General features: G+C 51.5%; 2 protein-coding genes across 7 annotated transcripts in view; both read right to left on the reverse strand.

Moving 5' to 3' along the window:
• TSPAN9 (tetraspanin 9) overlaps positions 1-91 on the reverse strand; it is a 191286-nt gene extending 191195 nt beyond the window's left edge. For 2 of the 3 annotated variants that reach the window (XM_035028458.1, XM_035028456.1), the window contains exon 1: positions 34-91. The gene's annotated coding sequence lies outside the window, so the exon portion shown is untranslated. The remainder of the gene's footprint in view (positions 1-33) is intronic. The other variant, XM_035028455.1, reaches the window with a different exon arrangement.
• Positions 92-18873: 18782 nt separating this feature from the next.
• The window catches only part of TEAD4 (TEA domain transcription factor 4), a 66448-nt gene continuing 61341 nt past the window's right edge, over positions 18874-23980 (reverse strand). For all 4 annotated transcript variants that reach the window (XM_035028459.1, XM_035028460.1, XM_035028461.1 and 1 more), the window contains one exon: positions 18874-23913. In XM_035028459.1, coding sequence (XP_034884350.1) covers positions 23800-23913 — 114 coding nt within the window. In that variant the 3' untranslated portion in view covers positions 18874-23799. The remainder of the gene's footprint in view (positions 23914-23980) is intronic.

The raw sequence follows: 23980 nt of genomic DNA on the forward strand, positions 1-23980 counted from the left end.
CCGGGCCCCCGGCCCGCCCCGGGCCGCACTCACCGCGCTCGGGGAGCGTGGGGTCCCGCCTCGCGCCCGCTCCCTCACCGCCGCCGCCGCCGCCGCCGCCAGCGGAAACGGGGGGCGGGGCCGGGGGCTCGCGGCGGGGGGCGGGGCCTGCCCGGGAATGGCGAGGCCGCGGGGCGGGGCCGGCCGCGGGGCGGGGCGGGGCGGGGCGCGGCCGAGGGGCCGCGGCCCGAGCGCCGGGGAAGGGGGGTTCGGAGCCCTGGGAGGGAGCGGGAGGGGGCCCTGTGGCGCCGGGGCCCGCCCACACCCCCTGGCCGCCCCGCCGCGTGCGAGGCGGAGGGAGCCCGCGGGGAGCCCACGGGCGCGGGGCACTGGCGTCCGCGCCAGGCGTGGCCGCCCTCTGGGCTTCCTTCCGGAAGCCTTCCTCCCCTGCGCCGCGGGGCTCTCGACCGGCCGCTCCGCCGAGACGTTCACCGGACGCCCGTCCGCTGCCCCCCGCGGGCCCGGGCCGCCGCCGCGAGCGGACGTGGGGAGAGGGCGGCCGGGACCCGGGAGCCCGCGCGCTCGCCCCGCCCCGAGGGCCGTCGCGGCCTGGGTCGCCGCTGTCCCCGCGCGCCGGCCGGCCTACCGCCCCTCCCCCACGCCTGAGAAATCGTCCCGGTGTTTGGGGCGGACCAGTTGAGAGGCTGACGACGCGGGCGTGTAGCGATCCAGTCCGCAGATACCCAGGAGGAGGAGCCGCTATCGGTCCCCCCAGGAGCGAAAGGCTTCCAAGGGCGGGTAAAGGGCACCGTGTGGCAGAGGGACTGATTGAGGCAGGAAAAACTCGAGTTAGGAATCTCTGGCCCAGCGCTTCCAATAGGCCGTCCTGGGCCTGCAGTCTGGAAGCCAGAAGGCCTCGACCCTTTTCCGAAGTGAGGCTGAACAGCGGTCGCTTCTCAGCATTACTGTTGTCAAGTGGATGCTGTGCTTCCCACGTGCACGGTCGTGGGCTGAGTATGAGTTGCGTCGGATTTTTTAAACCTGAGTATAGTCACCAGGGTCCCCTTGGCCTCTCCTAATTAGACTGGCAGTTTCTACTCATCTCCTGGGCCCCCTCTCCTTTAGACGCTCACCGTCTTGCCTGTGTCCATTACATAACCAAATAATCCACCTCCTCTGACTCCCCTTTTCCTTCCTTCAAAGCCTTGTTCACGACCCCCCCCCCCCCCCCGCCCCACCTCCATAGAGTCTTCCTACACTAACCACCCGCCTACCTCCAGTCACTGGGGCAGCCCTTTAACACAGTATGGCTAGCTCTGCCCAGCTTGGAGAAGAGAAAATTGAGACCCAGGGAGGGAAAGGGAGTTGCCAGAGATACCTGCCCTGGAGCAGGGCCTCCTGTAAAAACAGAGAGGCAGCCTGGTGTGCAAGTGACCAAGGTGCTTTGGAGCCCAACAGACCCGGAATTAAATCCTGGTTCTGCCTCTTATGGGTTGTGACCTCTCTAGGCCTCAGTTTCCTTACCTGTGAGCTGTGTGACTTAATAGTATCAATGCCGCAGGATTGAGGGGATAACTAAGATGATGGAGGCAAAAGCACAATATTTGGGGCGCCTGGGTGGCTCAGTCTGTTAAGCATCTGCCTTCAGCTCAGGTCATGATCCCGGGGTCCTGGGATCAAGCCCCGCATCGGGCTCCCTGCTCGGCGGGAGGGTCTGCTTCTCCCTCTCCCCTCTGCCTGCCACTCCTGCTTGTGCTTTCTCTTTCTTTCTCTCTCAAATAAATAAATAAAATCTTAAAAAACAAAACAAAACACAATATCTGATGCATGCTGGGAGCCTAACAAATGTTGGTTTCCTCCTGCCCTTTAAAGGAAGATAAATCAGAAATAATAGAATTATGGAGCCTTAGGGATGGAGAAACCTTAGCGGTCCCTCAGCAATAACCCAGAAGGTGGTTGTTCACCCTCCATCAACACATCCAGAGATGGGGACTCAGTGCCCCCAGAGGGGTTTACGGCTGCAAGAAAACCACATGGGGAAAAGCTGTAGAGGATATGGGATTATTCAACACAAAGGTACCCAAGGGGACTTGCAGTCCATGAGGCGGATCAAGTCTGTTGAGGACAAAACTCCAATAATTGACCTGACAAGGAGGCAAGACACATTTAGGGCAGGAGCTCCCAAAAGCACGGAGCCACACTTCGCTGTAGCCGACTTCTAAGGAAGGTCATCGCATTTCTGTCCTGGAGATTCTGGGAATGCTGAGGAAAAATTACCCTATTGATAAGGTGACTATATTCAGGTTGTCAGGGCACACCCCATTTACTCCACTTGTCCTGGCATAGTTATGAATAGTCCCCCTTTCACTCTCAAAATAGCTTGGTTTGAACAACAACAACAACAAAAATGATCATATGTCACTTTATGAACAAAGGCAGTACTCCAAACAGCTCCTTCCAGCCTGGTCGTCAGCAGTTCTGCTGGAATTTCTGAAGCCCCAAAGACTTCAAAAGATTGTGTGTCCATTTATCCCCCTTGAAATCACCAAGTCAAATCAAAAATGATAAGCACACGTTCCCCCAAGTCAAGCTAAGGGACAGTGCCTGCTGAATGGTGACACCTAGTGGGCAGAGTTCACACTGCCGGAGGCTGGGTTTTAGGGCCACCACATTGGGCGATAGGTTTCTCCAAGTCAGCTTGTGAAACAGAGAACAAGCGAACATTTACCAAGTGCTTACGTGTCAGGCTCCGTTCCGAGTACTTCACATGTTTCCATCCTTTTGGTCCCCACAACAGCTCCACGAGATAGGTACTACCAGCGTCCCTGCGTTTTACAGATGAGGGGTTGGAGGCTCCGAGGGTAGGTAACTTCCCCCAGGTCATGTCGCCTGAAAAGACTGAGCCAGGATATAAGCCCAGGTTGGCTGGCTGCAGGTCTGGGGCACTTAACTGCTACTCTGTCCAGCCCCCTCGGCTACAGGGGCCAGGTGACTGCAGAGGTGTCTTCCCTCACAAGCCACGTCAACCAACCCTCCGCCACGGAGAGGACATGGAGAGGAGGAAGCGGAGTGGGTGAGCAGACCTACCTCCACATCTACCAGTGAAGAGTAGTGGTTTCCGCATCTCCCGGGGATGAAGATCGGGGCATCAAACCAGACCGTGAGAAGATTTATAACCATCAGCCGGATGCACAGGGAGCTGCTCGTTGAAAGAAGCACTTCCAGGCGTGAAGAGCGAAACAGTTCCTCCCCTACCCCACTCCCTTCAGCATTTACTCGGGCAGTCTGAAGAGTGCTTACTGATCACGGAAGCCTACCAGCTGCACCCGGAGGACCCAAGCTGGACCTCCCCCGTTTCTCACGGTGAAGAAGGCAGAAGTGACCAAAGATGGTTCTCCGGCTTCCTTTCCACACTCCCTCCCCTAAAAGAATGCAAATCATCCCAAAGGCCCCTCTTTCCCTCAACTTCTTTCTCTTCCAAAGCTCAGTGAGGGAGGTGTAGCAGGACCAAGGGAAGGACAGGAGTCCTGTGCAAGCCCTTGTCATAGGGTCGCCATGTGATATTTGGAACATACTTATTCTAAAAAAATTCTTCATCATTTATCTGAGGATCCTGTATTTTTAATTGCTAAATCTGGCAACTCCACTTCAGTATGGATTGTTGCTAAAATAGACAACTGTACTAAATCAGAGGTCTGTAAACTTTTCCTGTAAAGGGCCAGATACTAAGTATTTTCGACTTTGCAGTCTATACAGTCTCTGTCACAACTACTCAACCCTGCCACTGTAACAGTCATAAACAATTCATAAAGGAATATGCATGACTGTGTTCCAGTAAAATTTTATTTACAGGGGCGCCTGGGTGGCTCAGTCAGTTAAGCATCTGACTCTTGGGTTTGGCTCAGGTCATGATCTCAGGGTCCTGAGATCAAGTCCCACGTTGGCCTCCGTGCTCAGCACAGAGTCTGCTTGTCCCTCTCCCTCCATTCCTCCCCCCAACCCCGAATAAATAAATAAAGAAATCTTTTTTAAAAAATATTTTTTTACAGGGCGCCCGGGTGGCTCAGTCGTTAAGCGTCTGCCTTCGGCTCAGGTCACGATCCCAGGGTCCTGGGATCGAGCCCCGCATCGGGCTCCCTGCTCCGCGGGAAGCCTGCTTCTCCCTCTCCCACTCCCCCTATGTTCCTTCTCTCACTGTGTCTCTCTCTGTCAAATAAATAAATAAAATAGTAAAAAAAAAAAAAATTTTTTTACAAAAACAGGCAACAACAAACGTTGCCCACCCCTGGACCAAGTTAGGGCCTTTAGATTCCTGGCTACCTTCAGAGGTATTGTGAGGGTGAGAGTGGCCTAGACCCAAGTGCTCAAGTGTGAAAAACAGAGAGAGACCGATCAAAATCATTGCATATAATGAACACCAGTAATTCTGAGGGGGTGTGCACGTGTGCATGTGTGTGACCCAAGGTGGGTCAGTATCTGCGGGAAGCATGCACGCCTCGAGTGGTTGGGAGCCATCTAGGTTTTACAAAGTCTTGCTCAGACTCTGTCTGGAGAAGTACAGCTCCTATGTCTGGGATTCCTAGTGGTCAGCATGTACCCTGTAAAGACAAAAATGCACAGGCAACATTGTGAAATCAGAGAGTGCGGAGGCCGAGAAAAGCAAAACGCCCCTGCAGGAGGCCTTAAGGTGAAACTAAAGCTGTTGGTGTTCGTTCCCCGGAGGCAGAGTACTCGGAAACCCGTGGTAGCTATCTGTGAGTGTGCACGTGTGTGTCCCACACGTACTCCGTCTATCTCAACGCGTGGGTAGCAACTGAGGAATCTGCATGGTGGGTTGAAATCCATAAATCCCACAGTAATAGCCATATGAGTTACATTTATATCAACTTTCTTAATGATCTTAGAATATCCCTATATGCTTATCAAAGGCAACTCCGTGGTTTAAAATCACAACTCAAGTTCTGCCCTTCAAACCAAAACCACATCTAAAAGGCTGACTAATTAAAAGCCTTAAATCCAGTCATCAGTTTGCCACAGCACAGAAAATGTTAATGTGTCTGGAGCGAGGCAGTTGTGAGAGGGCACGGTGCAAGAGAAGGGCAAGGAATCACGTAAGCAGCAGACTACCGTGGGCCGTGTTAAGGATTTTGACATGCGCATATGTCTTAAGACACATAAGCCATCACTGAAGTGTTTTAAACAAGAGAATGACAGGATCAGATTTGCATTTTGAGACTTTCACTCTGGCTGTAGTATAGAGAACAAATTGGAGGGTGGTAGGGGCCAAAATGGATACAGGAGGCCTAGGCACAAGATGAAGTTAGCTTGGTCTAGGTTGGGGGTAGTGATGAAGGAAGGATATGAATAGACTTGAGAGAGATTTAGAAGATGAAATGTACAGATGGGTGATGGATATGGGGAATTAGGTAGGGAAAAGTGTCAAAAATGACCTGTCAGGTTTCTAATCAGCCTAAGAGGATGATTGGTGGAGCCATTCATGGAGATAGGCAATAGGGACGAGGACTAGATTTAAGGGAAAGATCATGAGTTCAAAGATGAGGGCTAATAAGTATCCATCAGACTCAGTGAGTTGAAGATCACTGGGGATCTTGGAAAGAGCCATTTCATCGCAGTGATGACACAGAAGCTGTGCTGGAGAGAGTTGAGAAGGAAGTAGAAGGTGAGAAATGGGGAAAGACAATTATGTCAAGAAAACAAGCTGGGAAGATACATAGGGCAGATAGCTAAAGGAGATTGTGGATCAAGAGAGGGTTTGAGGAATTTAACAGGGAGAATTGAACCTATCTGTGGAAAGAGTCCTATTTCTGGTATAGAAGAATCAGTTTCTAACTGACCAACCCTCTCACAGATAACAACAATACACTCTGGACAGCATTCAAAACAAACGAACAAAAGAAAACTATCTGAGGACTCTGGAGAGTGAATCCATGTAGGTAGATTTTGGAGGGGATTCAAAGTGTAGAAGAAGAACTGACATGAGATGAGCTCCTATTTTTTGTGGATTTTCCCTGTGTTGACCACAGTCACAGAGCAGCAGAGGATGGGCATAATTCCGGTAGAAAACCCACTGTCTCTTAGGCAGAGGAGCCAGGGGATAGAGCCCAGATCAATCAAGGCTGCTGAAGAGTGAGGGGTGAATCCTAGAAAGAGGAAAGGAAAGAGTCAGAGAAAAGGAACACAAATTTCTCTGCATAAACTCTGCCCAAGCGTTTGGCTTATGCTTGAACCACATATGAGCAGGGAATCCCAGCTAAAGATGAAAGAACCAAACTGAGACTTGAGCAATTGCCTGCTGCAGGTAGGACAGAATCTGTAGTTTGAGTATAGTCAGGTTAATTGCCTCCTAAGAAAAAAATATCAATACTTTTCTGAATGATAAAATAGAATCCAGAGGGGCGCCTGGATGGCTCAGTCGTTAAGCGTCTGCCTTCGGCTCGGGTCATGCTCTCAGGGTCCTGGGATCGAGCCCCGCATCGGGCTCCCTGCTCGGCGGGAAGCCTGCTTCTCCCTCTCCCACTCCCCTTGCTTGTGTTCCCTCTCACACTGTGTCTCTCTCTGTCAAATAAATAAAATCTTTAAAAAAAAAAAAATAGAATCCAGAGTCTCCTCAACATAACCTTCAAAATATTCAGGATATGATCCAAAGTTACTCAACATAAAAAGAACCAGGAAAATGTGACCCATTCTCAAGGGATAAGCAGGCAACTGATGCCAATCCTAAGATAACCCAGATGTTGGAATTATCAGACAAGAATTTTAAAACAGCTCTTAAAACCATGTTCCAGGATATAAAGAGAAATACATTTATAATAAATGAACAGACAGGAAACCACAGCAGAAAAATAGAAAATATAAAAAATAATCAAATGAAAATTTTGTTTATTTTTTTTAGAAAGAGAGAGTGCGAGCAGGGGGAGGGGCAGAAGAGAGGGAGAGAGAACTTAAGCAGGCCCACGCCCAGCGCAGAGCCCAACACGGGACTCGATCTCACAACCCTGAGATCATGACCTGAGCAGAAATCAAGAATCAGATGCTTAACCGACTGATCCACCCAGGCGCCCCTCAAATGAAAATTTTAGAACTAAATATCTGGAATTTAAAAAATAAAATTCACTGGATGGGCTTAATGGCCAAATAAGATCTCAGTGGAAGGAGAAAAATGAACTTGAAGATAAATCAATAGAAAGTAACCAATCTGAGAGAGAAATATCTAATACACAGGTAATTGAAGTCCCAGAAGAAGAGAAAATGGGGTGGCAAAAATATATATATTTAAAAGCTTATGGGGAGGATCCAATCAAGAGGAAGAGGTTGAATATATGGGAACGATAAGAGACCACAAATAGTAAAAGCTTTTATAGATAAAGAGAAGGGATGGAATCCAAGGTCTAAGTGACGAGATTTGGCTAAGGCAGAAAAGATGCGAACACTTGCATCACAACAAGAGGGAAAAGAGGATAGGATGGGAGCAAACATATGTGGATTTGTGTCCTAGATGGGGATTTTCATTTGATGGCTTCTATTTTCCCTTTTAAAGAGAGAGGCTGAGAGACAGAGCGAGACAGAAGTTCATTTGCTGCAAGTGCAAGCGTAAGGAAGGGCCAAAGGCTTGAAATCATCACCGTGGGAGAGTGAGATCATCATAGACACTTACTAGTGTTCCCTGGGTGTATTAAGGGCTTGTTGGAACATAGTAACCATGAATTTATGCAGAACCACTATGCCCTGGTGCGTGACTTTCCCAGAGGCTGCCTGAATGCAAGCATGCTGGTTTGGGATAGTTGGGATAGTCGGGTTCATCACAGCTGGGGTTTTGCCAGATGGGTGTGACCAAATGACAGAGGATCAAGGTGAGGCATAGACGTTAACTCTAAGCTTGATACAGAGAACAGAAAAAAAGTAAGAGGGCTGATGGGGTGGGGTGGGGGAATCAGAGAGATCAGCAGGGCAGAGGTGCTGGGGACGGGCAGTGATGGCAGTGGGAGCAGTCAGCCTGCGGACAGGGAAGGGGGCAGAGGTCAGAGAGGGACAGCCTGACTCTATGATTTTGGACCAGTTCCCAGAGATACCAAAGCCTCAGTTGTGACTGTGGAGGTGGGTGGCTTGGAGAGAAGAGAGTTGGCCTGCAGAGAGAAGGAAATTAAGAAACTGAGAGCCCAGGTGACCTGCTGAAAATGTCACCCAAACCTTTTAACTCTGGGAAACACACTGAGGGTCACTGGAGGGGAGTAGGGTGGGGGGATGGGGTCACTGGGGTGATGGGCATTAAAGAGGGCACTTGATGGAATGAGCACTGGGTGTTATGAGCAAGTGATGAATCACTGAACTCTACCTCTGAAATTAAGGATGTACTATGTGTTGGCTAATTGAATTTAAATAAAATAATTAAAAAAAAAAACAAAACAAGGAAACAAAATTTCCCCCAAACCAACACTGAATCCACATAGGATGAGAGGAGGCTATGAGACAGCTGCTGAGATTGTCGAAGAATGAGAGACCAGGGGGTCAGTAAATGGCAGAGGCTCTCAGGAGGGGAAGAAGGTGGCCTAGCCACACCGCTGAGACTCAGAACAATGGTCTACGGGAAGTGGGAAGTAAGAAAAACAAGCCCCCTGCCTCCCAGCTTTTACACGGGGGTGTGAGAGAACATAAGCAGCCACCGTGTGGGAGGGCTACAAAAGAAGCAGTGTTTGTAGGTGTTTGATTACTATATATTGTTGTATTACTATACAACACATTACCACAGACTTAGCGTCTTAAAACAAGCCCTGGTTCTGACCTCACACTTTGTGTGTGTCAGTCCCAGCAGGGCTCCACTGGGCCCTCTGCTCTTTCAAGGCTGCAGGCAGGGCGTTGGCCAGATTGCTATCCGGAGGCTCGACTGGGGAAGAATCTGCATCGGTGCTCGCTCAGGCTGTTGTCAGAGTTCATTTCCTGGTGGCTGTGCGGCTGAGGACATTGGCTTCTTGCCAGCTGGCTGCTGGAAGCCATCCTCAGCTCTTAGAGGCTGTCCTCACTGCTTGGCCGTGTGGGCTTCCCCAACATGGACACTGATTTCATCAAGCCAGCGGAGAGAGTCTCCTAGAACAAGTCTGTTAGCAAGACAGAGCGGTGTGTAACATAACCCAATCACAGATGTGACATCCCATCGCCTCTGCCTATTACGCATTAGAGGCCCAGGTGCCCACACACTCATGGGGAGGATGTCACACAGAGGTGTGAACACCGGGAGTCAGGGATCTTGGGGGCACCTTCAGGTCTGTCCTCCACGGAAGGGAAGGGGATACGGGATGTGTGCAAGTCACTATGGGGCAAAACAGTGGATGGAGGTGGGAGACCAGGAGTTGGGAGCTGGACTGGGGCAAGCAAATGCTGAGCACTTGAGGATGAGGGTTTGGCAGGGGATGGATGATGGTGTGACGGGAAGAGGGGTTTAGACTTTGAGTACAAGTTGATGGAAACTGGGTTCTCTGCCTTTCTCCATCCTGTGTACTATGGAAGACAAATCTGCTTACTTACAAAAATATGTTGTGTCAAATAGGTTAACTTTGCTGAATATATATTGATTCTATTTTCTCCAAAAGTCTCCCCTCTTTAAAGAGCAGATGGTTGAGGCACATACACTGAGACAGCCTGAGAGGAGTCTTAAAGATAACAGGGAGAAACAAAATGACAGCCCTATTTCCAGGATAAAAGGCAGAGGAGGGCCAGAAGGCAAAGGTGCTCTGGGAGAAAGGAAGAGAGCTGAAGCTGACACTTCGAAATTGGCATCAAGCCTAGTGAACTCAATAGAGTGGGATGAAATGAAATTGTGTGACTGTCAAATAAAATGACCTGAGGATGATGGTTGATAAGACACTCAAGGATCATAAAAGGGACGAGGAACACATTTGCAGCCCCACTAGGGCATCTGGGATCGAAGTCAATACACACTCATTTACGACATGGAAAGGTTCGTTCCCATTATAATTAAAATATACATATAGCATGACATATTAAGGTTGTTTGGAAAGCAGCAGCTGGTAGCTAAAAGCTGGTAGTTTAAAGGGGGGGAATAAAATGAACGCCGTTACAGAATATGTATTTCTAAAGGACCTAGTAGGGTTGGAGTTAAATTGGACCAATAAGTGTGAACTCATTTTCTGGCTCTCCCACTAGAGGACTGGAGTTGGGAACTCCTCCTCGCCTGCAGTTCTCACGTGGATAATTGGATTTGCACCAGGAGTGCCCAGACATTGGTCCCTAATAACACTCACCACTTAAAGAAACCAGGGCTTCTTGGAAAGTAGCTGATACCATACCTCTGTGCAAGAAAAATCAAAGCAGGCCTAAGTCTGCTAGACGATGCCAGAAGCATGTTAGTTTCAAAAGATATTTAGGGAAAGGGATGCAGGGAAGGGAGGAAGGGAGGAAGGGAGGAAGGGAGGGAGGGAGGAAGGAAGGAAGGAAGGAAGGAAGGAAGGAAGGAAGGAAGGAAGGGAGGGAGGGAGGGAGGAAGGAAGAAAGGGAGGGAGGGAGGGAGGAAGGAAGGAAGGAAGGAAGGGAGGGAGGGAGGGAGGGAGGAAGGAAGGAAGGGAGGGAGGAAGGAAGGAAGGGAGGAAGGGAGGAAGGAGGAAGGGAGGGAGCAAAGTTGCGGCTGTCTGAGTACCAGAAAGGAAACAAACGTGTGAACACCCAAGTCCGTTTGATATTGAATGTGGCTTAAAAAAAAGGTGAGTTTCCCCCAAATGTCATTCAATGTGCGTACCATAGCCAAGTTTTGGTTAATAATTAAGCTGTGGATTTCTTTCTTTTAAGATTTTATTTATTTATCTGACAGAGAGCAGGAGAGAGAGGGAGAGAGCCAAGCAGGGGGAGCAGGAGAGAGAGGGAGAAGCAGACTCCCCGCGGAGCAGGGAGCCCGACGCGGGACTCGATCCCAGGACCCTGGGATCACGACCTGAGCCGAAGGCAGGTGCTGAACCGACTGAGCTGTGGCTTTCTTGTACTTGTATCAGGCAGTTCGATTTAAGGGACATGCAGGGATGAAAGATGAACTGGGTTGTAGTTTCTTTAAGTGAAGGTTTGGTGAGTTTTGTGATCGTAGCAGGCCAAATTTGACCACAGGAAGTCACCCCCACAGGTGATGAGCCCGCTGGGTGAAAATCTTTCAGGAGGCACGTCCAGCCCGCATCCCCAGACTGGCCCAATCTCCAGGTGACTCTCCGTATCTGTAACAGCAGAGCAACTGCAAACAAGGGGCTCCCAACCCGAGTCTGTAAGTGTGTACGACCCTAAGCCTTTGCCTCAGTCACCTCAGCCCAAGCGTGAGGCTCGTTCGGCCTTCTTTGCCTGACTAGAGGCTTGGAGATCAATATACAGAGGGTGAATGATGCAAACGTATATTAACATTTTTGTGATGGGTCTAAGGGTGTGAGCGCCAGTCACTGCTGCAGTCATCGGAGTAATCTGTGTTCTGTCTGTAATTTTTGGAACTCTAAAAATTTAATTGAAAAATTTTGTATTTCTTTAAAAATTCACATAACAAAATTAGGCATCCACCATTCATTTCAACGTGTATAATTTTTATCTGCTTTTTAAAGTGTTGGAAAAGTATAAAAGCATGTGACATATTGGACTTGAGATGTTGATTTCATAACTTAGGTGGATTAAGTTTGGTGATTAAATGCTTAAATAAATCTGATTAGATCGACAAGTTGAGATTTACTCCATTTCATGAATAAGTGTTTAAGTTCTTAGTGTTAAATGCTTAGAGTCTAAGATTTTGTTAGATTTGTAAGTCTGCCTTGTTAGACTTTTGAAGTGCTTAATTATAGCTTAAACAGTCGGAGCTAATTTAATCAATCAAATTTGTAAGTGATATTAAATGTTTAGAGAATTTATGGGCTAAGTGAACATCAATCAAAAAAGTAAAAGACTTAACATGAAAACACTAGCTTTATGAACAAAATAGCAAGATTTAGAAGTTGAACGTGAGTTAATAAAATCAGGCTTTATATTTACAACTTTAATCAGTTGACAAACATTAAAATACACAAATAGCTTTATTCTTTTCCATGCATAAAATTTCCCCTCGGACAATAAAAACTCAACTGATAGTGGCTTAGCAGTTTACAAACTAATACAAAGTATAGAATGATATTTATTTGTTGAAATGTTGACAGCTGCAGATATTCCAAGTATTCCAAGTATTCCAAGGAAGCACCCTTTTTTGAATTTAGTTTTCTTTTATTCTATTTTTCTTTTACTATTTCATTTATAGTAGCTACCTTTTTTACAAGCAGTGGTGAATATGTTGCTCAAATACATGCCTCTCACAGGGAAGGAAACCCTGCGACCCACCCCACACTCCATCTCCCAGTCCGTCTCCAAGAGGAATTATTGTGGGCTGGTCACAGTCTGGGCAGGGAGCTCTTCTCTGCACCTGGTCAAAGTCCAGCCTGTTGCTTCTCAGTGTGCATAGGAATCACCTGCAGACTTGGATTCCAAATGACTGGGATGGGGGGGTGAGAATTTGCATTTTTACTGAGCTCCTGATGATGCTCTGCATCCAGGACCCGCCCACCTGGAAGCCCTTGAAGGGCATGCTCTGCACACGTGAGCATGCGTGGATGTGGCTCTTTCCAGTGGTCCCAGTTACCTAGGGCTCTCAGCCAGATGAGTGCACGCTCTCTCTCTCCCTGTCTCTCAGGTAAGGGGTTTTCCCTGTGGATGGAACAAAGCATTTTGCTCTCCTACGGTAGCAGGGCCCAGGGGTCCTCATCTGAGGAGGCATTGAGACAACTGCCCTCCCTTCCTCCTCTGCTGATCTCTGATGTGTGGCCTGCCCTCCATCACGGAGATCAGATCCCAGACTGTTTGGGAATGGCCAGTGGGGGCGAGAGTGAGGGGGAGTACAGAACAGGAGGCCTGATGTTATTTTGCTGGTTTTCTGTGGGATTCCCGCCCACCTCCCCACCCCCCACTGGCTTGTCAGCTCTTGGAGGACTGGCACTTTGATTCTGTTCACCGCTGTGTCCCCAGGAGCTACGACAGTGCCAGACACATCCTAGGTGCTCGGTGTTTATGGGCTGAATGAAACCTGTTTTGGCTCCAGGCCATTCAAACCCTCTGGAATTTGACATTGGGGTCCAAGTCTTACATGATAGACAGTGGTAAGTGCCTCTTTTGGGCATACACCTCCCTCGAGGAAGGGGAAGTGCGGCCAAGAGCGGGACTGGAGTGTCTTTATGTCCCTTCTCATAACGCCATCTCAGTACCACATCCATCTCTGGCCCAGACGCGGGTTCCGCAGAGCCCAGGCCAGAAGGCAAGGGCTCCTCACCCAGGGGAGTATGCTGGGGAGGACGCTGAATCAGAGGCAGACAGAGCAGAGGGCTAACGGAAAAACCCCTGAGGCCCAAAAAGCTGCGAGGAGAATGTGATGAGTTGCCAGACTCGAGAGAGCAGAAGCAAATATCAAAGCCAGGGACTACAGCCAGGAATCCAAGGTCCAGTGAGGTGAAGCGCAAGAGCAAGTGGGCCACTTGGAGCTGGGGAGGGGCCGAGGCCTTTCCCTGGGGCAGGCATGTGAGGCTGGCTTTAATGTGCCTCCAGGAGCAGGGCGAGGGCGGGTCAGTCGAGATTAAAGGGGGCCATGGGTGGGGTGGACGGAATGGTATTTCCCCGAGGGCTCTTCTGCTTGGGGCTAGAGCTGGGGAGCTGCACATGGTCTTAGAAGTCACAAGGCTAATCTTAAATCCCAGTGTCTACTTGCCGACTGCATAACCTTGCCTGAGTTACTTAAAAGTAATCTCACCTTCAGAATCTCACCGTTCAGAAGGTGCAAACCCTGGCTCAGTTTAAAATGTGTGTATCCCCAGCAATCTCCGGACTGGTGGGGATTTAGAGATAGAAATTGGAAAGAAGTCAGCAAAGTCGTTACTGAAGAGGAAAACAGAAGGAGCAATTCGTGCCAAACTTCAGAAGCTCTGAGCCGGGCCTCCAAAGAACAGAGGCTGCAAAGAGCAGCAGATCCCTTTGATCCCGAGACATTGACAAGGTCATAGGACACTCAGCAGACTTGGTCTGAACATCTGATTGCTACCTGATTACTTCCAGAATGGGATTGCTGGCAGGCCAGCTGGCAGACCCACTTTCCCCATGGTGATGCTTATCTAATTTTTACCTCCTTTGTTCTCCGCTGTCTCCTGTACTCCACATCATCTCTCTAGAAATAGAAGCATTTTCCTGAAAAGGCGAGAAAGCTTTGATTGCGGCACTCCAGGGCTCGCGGGGACCTCCGGGGCCAGCTGCCAACGACCCCCCACCCCACAGCGTCGGGCAAACTCTAGGGCAGAATTTCCTGTGCATACATCACCTGCTCTCCACCTGCATTCCTGAGCCCTGGCTGAGAAGCCAGAAGATGCAGGGTGAGGTATACGAGCTGCAACTCAGTTTCTTCATGTATAAAAAGAAGTCCACAGAATCACGATGGAGCCGCAAAGATCAGGCAAGGCAGTGTGCCTGAAAGTGCTACTATAGTCGGGGTGGTATTATTGTGGTGGTGGTTGTTGCTCCAGCTGTTCACGCTTCAACCACTGTGCCTCTATGTTTGTTGCCAAATCCAGCGATATATTAGTTAGAATTAAGTTTGGCTGCTAATTACAAAAACAAAGTAAAACTGACTTAAAGAAGAGTTTATTTCTCTCATCTGAAATCTGTCCCCAGTTGTTATGGTACTCCATGGTATCAAAGATCCAAGATCCTTTTATCTTGTTGCTTTACCATGGGTAGCTTCCATTCCTAAGGTCACTTCATGGCCCAAAATGGCTGTAGGAGATCCAGCCATTACATGACAATCCAGTCAACAGAAAAGAATTGCTAAGAAGAGCATGCCTCCTCCCTTTTAGGACACTTCTGGAAGGTGTAGCTCTCCTTCCCTCATTGGCCATCCTAGACACAGGGCCACATCTGGCTGCAAGGGAGACTAGGAGATAGGGTATTTATTCTGAGTGACCATGTGCCCAGCTAGGACTCAGGAAGAAGGGGAAGCTAGGGAGTCTCTACCACAAATGGTCATTTCTCCATCTTCATCTTAATCTACCTGTCAGCGGCATTTCAGCACTCCCTGTGAAAAGACTTTCTTTCCTTCACTACTGAGAAGGAAACCACACCTTCCCAGTTCTCCTCCTCCTCTCTGCTACCCTTAAATGTTGGAATGACTCAGGGCAGTCCTGGGGACGCCCCTTCCTTCTCTGTCCATACTCTCCTCCCAGGTGATCTCATCTAGCCTCAAGAACCTAAATGCCGATCCAGGTGCCAAGAAATCCTAAATCCAGCCCTGGCCTCTCCCCCTAATTCCAGAATCATATATACAGCTGCTACTTGCCACCCCCTCTTGGATGTCTAATGGGTGTCTCAACCTCCACTCCTCTCCACCCATAGACTTGCACTCCCCAAGTTTCTCCCATCACAGTAAGTGGCACCAGTGACTTCAGCCAGGGAATCTGGAGCTGATCTTAATTCCTCACTTCTCCTATACTCCCCACACCCACGCCATCAGGAAGTCATAGTGACTATCTTCAAAATATATCTCAAGGTCCACTTGCTTTCACGTGCACCACTGTGATCTAGATCCCCTAGATCTCCACAGTAACCTCCTGACTGGGCCTCCCTGCTTCCCCTCCTGCCTCCTATTACCTATCCTCACACGACAGAGTGAGATTTTATTTTATTTTTTTAAGATTTTATTTATTTATTTGACAGAGAGAAAGAGCACAAGCAGGGGGAGTGGCAGGCAGAGGGAGAAGCAGGCTCCCCCCTAAACAGGGGGGAGCCCGATGTGGGACCCGATCCCAAGATCCCGGGATCATGACCTGAGCCGAAGGCAGTCGCTAAACCAACTGAGCCACCCAGGCGCCCAGAGTGAGATTTTAAATAAGCAAATTGGGACAAAGGGGGTGATTCAACACAGGCATCTACTTTGTTGCCCCTGGAAACTCTTCTAAGATGACCATAAGCGTATTTTATAAGGTGTATATCCTAAAAGACAAAGAGTGCAGGGGAGGGGATAATAGTAACAAAAATTCAGACGTTGGAAAACAGAAGGGTGAGTGCCAACTGATTTAGCAAACCTAAGAAAGCTGAATCCTTGCCCAGACAAAGCCAGAAAGGAACATGACTTATACCACCGAGTCCCCCAAAGTTCAGACTTGATAGCACCAGGTATCTCTGGAAGTAGAGGTAATGAGAGGAGACAGATCCCCCAGCTCCTCTCCTCAACTCCACGCAGCCACAGGACGGCCCCCTGCACTCAGGCAGGAGGAGCCGGCAGAGGGTGACAGGGAGTGGCTCTGGGCTGGGGCGCCAGGTCCAGGAGCAGAAAACAGGGAGTGATGGAAGCATACATAGTGAACATTGAGACGTCCTCGGCACTCTTCTCCCAACTTGGTTCCCGGAATGCTGGGGGCCGGTCAGTTCTCCCCAGTGAAAAACTGGAGGGACCCTTGCCACGGAACCTGACCAGATGAGGAAGAGCTCCCCTATAGAAATCCACTTACTGACATCAGAGCTGCCAGAGGGCTGAGTGCAGCCCGGGGGGTCAGAGCCACTCAGGGGCTGTGGGTCCCCCTCTGAAGTACGGACAACTGAGGGGGACTGGCTTGGGAGGAGAGGCTTGGCCACGGGCATCAAAGACCAAGCGCACCAGGAGAAACGCAGCCGGGAGGAGATGCATCAGGTTGGGAGAGGAACCACAGCTCTGAGACCCCCGCTAGCCTCAGCGCAATGAGTGCAGACACAGCCCCCCGGGAACATGGACAGCAGGTGCCCCAGTGCATTGCGGTCCTTCCCGCCGCTTCAGCGCGCCCAGGCCTTTCCCACCCCAGCACTCTCGAAATAGGGGTTCCCTTCCCTAGGTCTTCACGTGGCTGGCTCCCGTCACCTCAGAGAGGCCTTCGATGCCCACCCACTCCAAAGAAGGCCCCCCAGCCACAGCCTAACAAGAGTGGCCAACTCCTCCTGGAGAGCACCAGAGAGGGAGTCTTCAGGCATGGCCAGCCACCGATGGTCCCCGCCCCGCCGCTCAGCGCTGGGTCACTGCGTCCGGGTCGCCACATGGCCACACGAATGCCGCTGTGCACGGTAGGGAACGGGGACCGTGGCTGCCTTCCGGTCACATTCTATTTAGACTCTGAAACTTGACTTGCAGATTTTTTTTCCAACCATTTAAAAACGTAAAAACCACTCTTAGCTTCCGAGCTATCCAAAAACAGGCGGCAGGCCAGATACGGCCAAACCCTGTTCTGATACATCACCCTGTTTAATTTTTGTCAAAGCGCTGACCACTTCCTGCTATTTTCTTGTTTCTTTGCCTTTTCTCGTTGCTTCTTATCCGTTTCCCCTGCTAGAACGGAGGCTGAGAGTAAAGCCCCTGGCCATCACTCTGGTTCCCTCAGCACCTAGAACAGTGCTTGGCACACGGCGTGTGCTCAACCATGTCTGCCGGGAGCCGAACGCCTGCTGTGCCGCCTGGGGGGGGACCCCACGCCCCCAGCAGCGACGCCCCCCCCCCCCCAGCCCTGCCCCGCCCTCTCCCCTCTCTCGGTTCCTGCTCCCCTTCCTTCCTTTCCTCAGTCCTGAGCTGTAGGCCCCTCTGTGAGGCCCAGGGCTACCCACAAGCCTGAGAGCCAAGAAATACTCCCCCTAAGGCCGCCTGTCCTCTCGGCTCCCAGCGCTAAGGATGAGGGAACAGTGGTGCGCCGCTGGGCCAGCCCCCAGACCCAGAGGCTGACCCGCAAGGCCAGGCCTCCTGCTGACCACCAAGGAAAGGACAGAAGGGGGGGAAATGGAGCCTCAGGATAACTCCTTCTGAGGAAGGCCCGCACAAATGCTCTAACTTTTCAGCACGATGTAATGGGGCTTGAGACAAAGAAGGAGCCATCTCTGACCAGTGTCCGGAGAAAAGGATTCCTTGGGAGAAGTCCGGTCCCCAACGTGAGGCAGGGCCACCAGACTCTGAACGTTGGTGGCCACATTCCTTTAACGTTCAAGCCCAACTCCCTGCTCGAACATATGCGCAAGCTACCGTACTCAAGTGATTTGGTTTCCGGAGGAGGAAAGAATGTGCCAGTAGGCAGACGAGTACGGCCAGAGTACGGCCCATGACCGGGGCGTGGCACTGCTCCCCGCGAATTAATCAAGTGGCCCTCGGGCTTATCCATCCCGCCTATGGGTCAAGGGCTGAGCTCACGTTCCTCACGTGCCACGCTAGGAACCACATCCCCACCAGCCCCTGCCTGAACCTCTCGTTTTGACCACTCTTCAAATCCAGTGGGCTTTGTGTCCTTCTGTGGTTGACAAAGCACCTAATGCTCTGCGTCGACAACTGCAGTGCGCACAGCTCATGCCAGAAGCCCCCCACTCGGGCACTGACAAAGGATTTATGGGGCCGGGACGGCCGCCAAGGCCCCGCGCACTGCCAGCCCGATGGCACGGGCTTGAACCTTACCCGATGTTTTTGGTTTGTTTTTTTTTTGACAGAGAGAGAGAGAGCACAAGCAGGGGGAGCGGCCACAGAGGGTGAGAGAGGAGCAGGCTCCCCGCTGAGCAGGGAGCCCGATGCGGGGCTCGATCCCAGGACACTGGGATCACGACCCGAGCCGAAGGCAGACGGCTAACCGTCTGAGCCCCCCAGGCGCCCCAAACCTTACCCGTTTGCAGGCACCCCCGAGGGCTCGCTACTGTCTTGGGAGGGACGGCGCTGGCCGGGCAGCGGCTCTCGGGGGCTCGGAGTTCCTGCTCCCACGGACACGCTGCAGTGGATGTTCCCTGTCTGGCTCTCTTCACACGAGACTTTCAATTCCAGAAAAAGAAACCACTCACACAAAGGCCTTTGTGTAGGTAGCAGACTTTACTGAAGATGTGGGGAGACAAAGGGGGGTTACATAGCAAAAATACAAAAACTTGAAATTGAATATTAGACATCCATGAGCTTAAAAATAAAAAGACCTTTAGCCATTCCCGCCAACTGGGCTCCAGACTTCTACAAAGGTGCTGGGCCACCTCTCCCATCCTCTCTCAGGAAGTAAACCAATCCCAATTCCAGACAGTCTCTTATTCACACTGCCCTAGCCCACCATTTGTTCCGTGCTCCCTTTTGAGACCCTTCCCTGGGGCCTCTTTCCCCTCATGGGCCACAAAGTTATTTTCTCAGTTAAGAACACTTCCTTCCCCCCATTTCTGAGACCTGAGGATGAAAGTCTAAGCGCTGTCTCTGCTGGACAGTTCCCACAAAAGTGAGAGCCCAGGGCCTCCTCGTGGGCTCTCAGAGACAGCAGAGCTTGGTGTGTGTGTGTGTGTGTGTGTGTGTGTCTGAGTGTGAGCATGCGTGTGCATGAGTGTGTGTGTATGTGAGTGTGAGAGGGGTAGAAAGAGCAGAGTCAGGGCAGGTTTTAACAGCCCTAAGTTACCACCATCCACTGAGTGCGCACCTTGAGCTCGGGCTGTCACCTTTCTCCCAACAGCAACCTAAAGTCAAAGCCACTTTATTCCCATTTCCCAAGTGGGGTTCTGAAGGTCTGAGGAGGTGAGCTATTTGCACAAGATCGCATAACTTAGCAGCAGCCAATTCGGCTTCTTAAGAACGACTCCTATATCACTTGAAGTCTTTGGGGGAAAGCTTCTTGCTTTCATTTCTGGAGCTGACATACCAGATAAAGTAAGCAGGGGTGGGACACAGCAACCACTGGCTACACCTGCCCGGGAGGTAAAACACACTGCTGCTCTCACACCCCCCTCTGTGTGGTTTGGCCCAGGTGAGCACCGCTGACCCCACAGAGCCCTGCACCAGGCCGAGCGCCGCGGGCCGTCAGGAGCTCCCTGCCGCCCCCAGCCCTGCCTCTCTGAGCTGCCTGCCTCCTCCCTCCAGCCCGGTCAGCACCTGCCCACTGTCCTCCGAAACCTGCGGCGGGGGAGAGGAAGCAGCTGATGGACTAAGCACACACAGTCTGAGGGGCCTGAGCCATGGCCACCCCTCGATCCTCACTCCACTGGTTTTAGTCCTGAAAGGGCAGAGATGGTATCTACACACAGGTGCACACACACGCACCCTAAAGTCCTTCCGTGTGGGGTGCTCACCCCACTCCATGGACGTTCACTGATGGCCACTGAGGCAGTCTGCTCAGTCACTGTCAAGACAAGCAGTCTGTTTCCACGTCCCCATCTCAACCACGCCCCCTGCTAACTCTAGACCTGTCACCCTCGTGGGCTCAGGGCCCTTACTCACCTCCCGGGCCCAAACAGCACGAGCGCATGTTTACTGAGCACCTGCCATGTTCCAGACGTGGTGTTTCGTTTACAGAAAGTAACAGACCAAGGAAGCTACAGTCTGCACCCACAGACGCTGAGTCTAGGAGGAAAGACAGACTCAGGAGCAGACAATTACACATGCTTCTCTGTGGGCCCCAGCAGCCCCAGAGTCCATTTCTAAAAAAATCAAAGATTAAAGATCAAAAAGACTTACTCCCTTGCTTCAAACACTTCCAGGACCTCCCTTCACATGGAGTAAAACCCCAAGTCCTTGCCAAGCAAGGCGGTGCTGGGCTGGGGAGGGAGCTGAGTTCTTTGCCCTCCCCCTTCGCCCCCCAGGTCTGGACAGCTGGCCCAGGGCAGGATCTGGCCCCTGTCGCCCCCGTACCTTAGCCCATACAGCTCTCACTCTCTGCACCTGCCCCAAATCCATACCTCCCCTGCCTCTGCTCAGAATGCCTTCCCCCACCTTCCCCGGGCTTGCGAGGCTTCACCAGTGACTCTCACATCAGCAGCCCTCTCTGCCTTGAAAGCACTTGTCACAGTCTACATGTCCTGTTACTTGCTCACTTAGTTTTCTTCCTCAATGAAACATAAGCTCCCCGAGGACCTCGTCTGTCTGGGTCAGTGATACCTTCCCAGCGCCCGCACAGAGCAGAAATTAAGTAAATAGTTGCTAACTGAATGAATAAACACACTAATACTCTAAGCAAGTTAGTTCACTTCTCTGTGCCCCATTTTCTGCATCTTTCAAATGGGGACAGCACAGCACCCACTGGCTGAGGATTAGAAGAGGTGACAGAGGTCCCTATGTTCTGGGTTAGGAATGGAAGGCTTTTGCCACCCAAGGGCAGGTGTGACTAACCCCTCCACATGAGGAGGGGTGACCGCACACCGGCCCTTGAAGCATGAGTAACAGTTCTCCAGTAGGAGAAAAGGGCAGGGCATGACTGGCCGGGAGAACATGTGGGGCCAAGGCCTAAAGGCAGGGAAGGGCACCCAATTCAGAGGACACAGGGCAGTGCCAGACAAACCCTCGAGAGCGGTGGGCCAGGTGGCCATGGGGGGAGGCATCTACACCTGCATTGGTGGCTGACTGGTCTGGACCTTACAGCTCTAAGTACATGACTTTCCATGAGGCTGCTGAGGTCAGCTCCTGAAGAGAAGGGAAAATGCACAGCTCACACGTGGCCCCAACATCTGCTCCGACTCGTTCCCACCCGTAACACAAAAGATCATCTTAACTTGTGCATGTGCGCCATGGCCGAGAGGCTGCTCACACATCCTCCATGAGTACCTGCCTGAAGGCTCACCGTCAAGCCAGAAGGGTAGGCATCATTCCCCTTATCCAAACAGCCCGAGGGGAGAGGCGAGGAGCGAGGGTGAGGGTTGTGACAGTGACCGGGGAGGGGCGGGGGAGCCTTACACAAACCCGCCCATGGACATGTGAGCACATGCCGTCTGCTCAGGGCCTCCCAGACCCCGCGCCCACCTCCACAACACGTCTTTTGATGAGAGCCAGCCCCCACATACAGTAGAGTTAGGCAACTTGGCACAAGGTCTAGCAGCAGTCCAGAGGCCTTTGGTTGAAGTTGCTTTTTGATGAGAAGAGGCAGTCTTGGCCCGTGAGGGCAGGATACCGGATAGCTGGCTTCTTTTCCCCATCTGGAATGCTGGCCAGCCTTCGGCCCATCTGCTTATCTAAACACCGCCCATCCTCTAAGGGGCAGCCCCTCTCCATTGCAACCTCCTCCCTGTATCTTCCACACCCTGCTGTCTCCCATCTCTGAACTCCAGTTTCTGTGAGGATCAGGCAACCCCACTTAGGAGTTCTCTGATCTGAGTTTTTAGACTGCAAGCCCCTGCTATTAATAATAATGTATATTTATCGAACACATTTATGTGCTCGGCACTATTCTAGGCACTCTACATATACGAGGTAGGTACTCTTATTATACCCATTTTACAGATGGGGAAACTGAGGCACAGTGAAATTAAGTAACTTGCCCCAAGGCCACAAAGCTAGTCAGTGCCCAAGTGCCAGGATTTCAATCCTAGCTGTCTGACTCAAGCCCTTGATCCTCAGCACCATTCCATAAACACCTCCTAGATGCTGTCTTACTCACTTTTCTATTCCCATATATCTCCCTGAGTGCTGGGCACAAAGTAAACACCTGTAGGTTGAATCTTGGTTCCCTTCTGCTCCAGGCTTCTGGAACTGTGGTTCCCATTAAGGGTGATACGAGGGCCACTAGATGGCAGCAAAGAGCCAGACCCAGGCCTCCCTGAGGGAGGGGAGGATAAACTAATTATAACAACATTTATTTAGTGCATCTTGCACCAGGCACTTATAGACATTAGCTCTCTTTCTCACTAAGTCCTTCTAAGGTAGGTTCTATTGCCCTCCCCTTTACGGAGAGCAAAGGACACCAAGGCTCAGACTGGTGGAGAAATTTGCCCAAGGTCAGACAGCTAGGAATACCAGGACTGAAGCCAGGACCACCAAAACCCTAAGCCCATACAGTTCTCCCAAGAGATAAACCAAGGAACCCTTCACTGGTTCCCTCGAGGCTCAGGGTGGGTTCCACACCCCTCCTCCATGCACAGGGCACACAGACTCTACTACTCTGGGGAGGGAGTGGACAGCCCGGGCAGCTCCTAGGCAGTCACCACCTAGCAGGCACCCTGGCTGGGAGGGAGCCCAAGGTAGGACTCACAGAACATCAGAACTGGGTGGTCTCAGAGACCACTGGTCCACTACAGGCCTCTGACCCACTTTCCGGGCCTTCACCCCCACAAAGGATACTGTGTGACACCAGCCTCAGCACCTAAACTCCACAGTCTGGCCTCCACACCATCACTCCCGGCCTCCCTGTCTCAAGCTCTGGGCTATGCAATCCACTCCCACCGGGGAGGGATGAAAACTATCTAGAGAGTTCTGGCTGTGTGCCCTTCCAGCCTTTCCAATAACTGTCACCTCCACACCTCAAACCCAACCCCTGGGCTGGACCGAGCCTCCCTGTTCGCTGTCCTGGGGCCAGGGCACCAAAGGTGGCCAGGACACTGTGCACAAGTCCCTGCAGGGGCCCACATGGGGATGCACAGAACAGGGCCCGAGAGCCTAGCCCCCGAGCCCAGCCCCCAGCCTCCCGGCATGGCCAGCAGCTTGAGTGGCAGCAGAGAAGTCATCCCATCAGGAGCTTTGCATCTGGCGACATTCCTGGGTGAGTCCATGCGGGATCTCTGGGGCTGCTTCTGGCCTGCTCCCCAGTCTGCCCCCCTTCTCCCGTAGTCCCTCCCGAGGCTCAGACAGCCAGATCAGGTCCTCCGAAAATACACACCATCTTGGGTTTATTTGGGGTTGAGCATTGCAGGTTCAGGCACAGTTTGTTCCTGGCTAGGAAGAGTCAGGGCCTCTCGGCTCTCCTGGCAATTCAGGCCCCTGCAGATCCCCTCCCCGTGTCCCTGCACACACGACGTCTCTTCCCCCCTCCCTGCTCCCTGAGTCTCTTATTCTTTCACCAGCCGGTAGATATGGTGCTGAGCCCCGTGCTCGCTGGCTGACACCTCAAAAACATATGCAATGCACAGCAGCGTCTCCTGCGTGTCTCTGTTGGTGACCACCTGCAGGGGACGAAAAAGATGGGAGTTAAAGCCCCAAACAAGGGCACGCCATTTGCTCGACCCACCG

The sequence above is a fragment of the Mirounga leonina genome, unplaced genomic scaffold, assembly GCF_011800145.1.
Source record: "Mirounga leonina isolate KUSES-001 unplaced genomic scaffold, KU_Mleo_1.0 Mir_201, whole genome shotgun sequence".
Lineage (NCBI taxonomy): Eukaryota > Metazoa > Chordata > Mammalia > Carnivora > Phocidae > Mirounga > Mirounga leonina.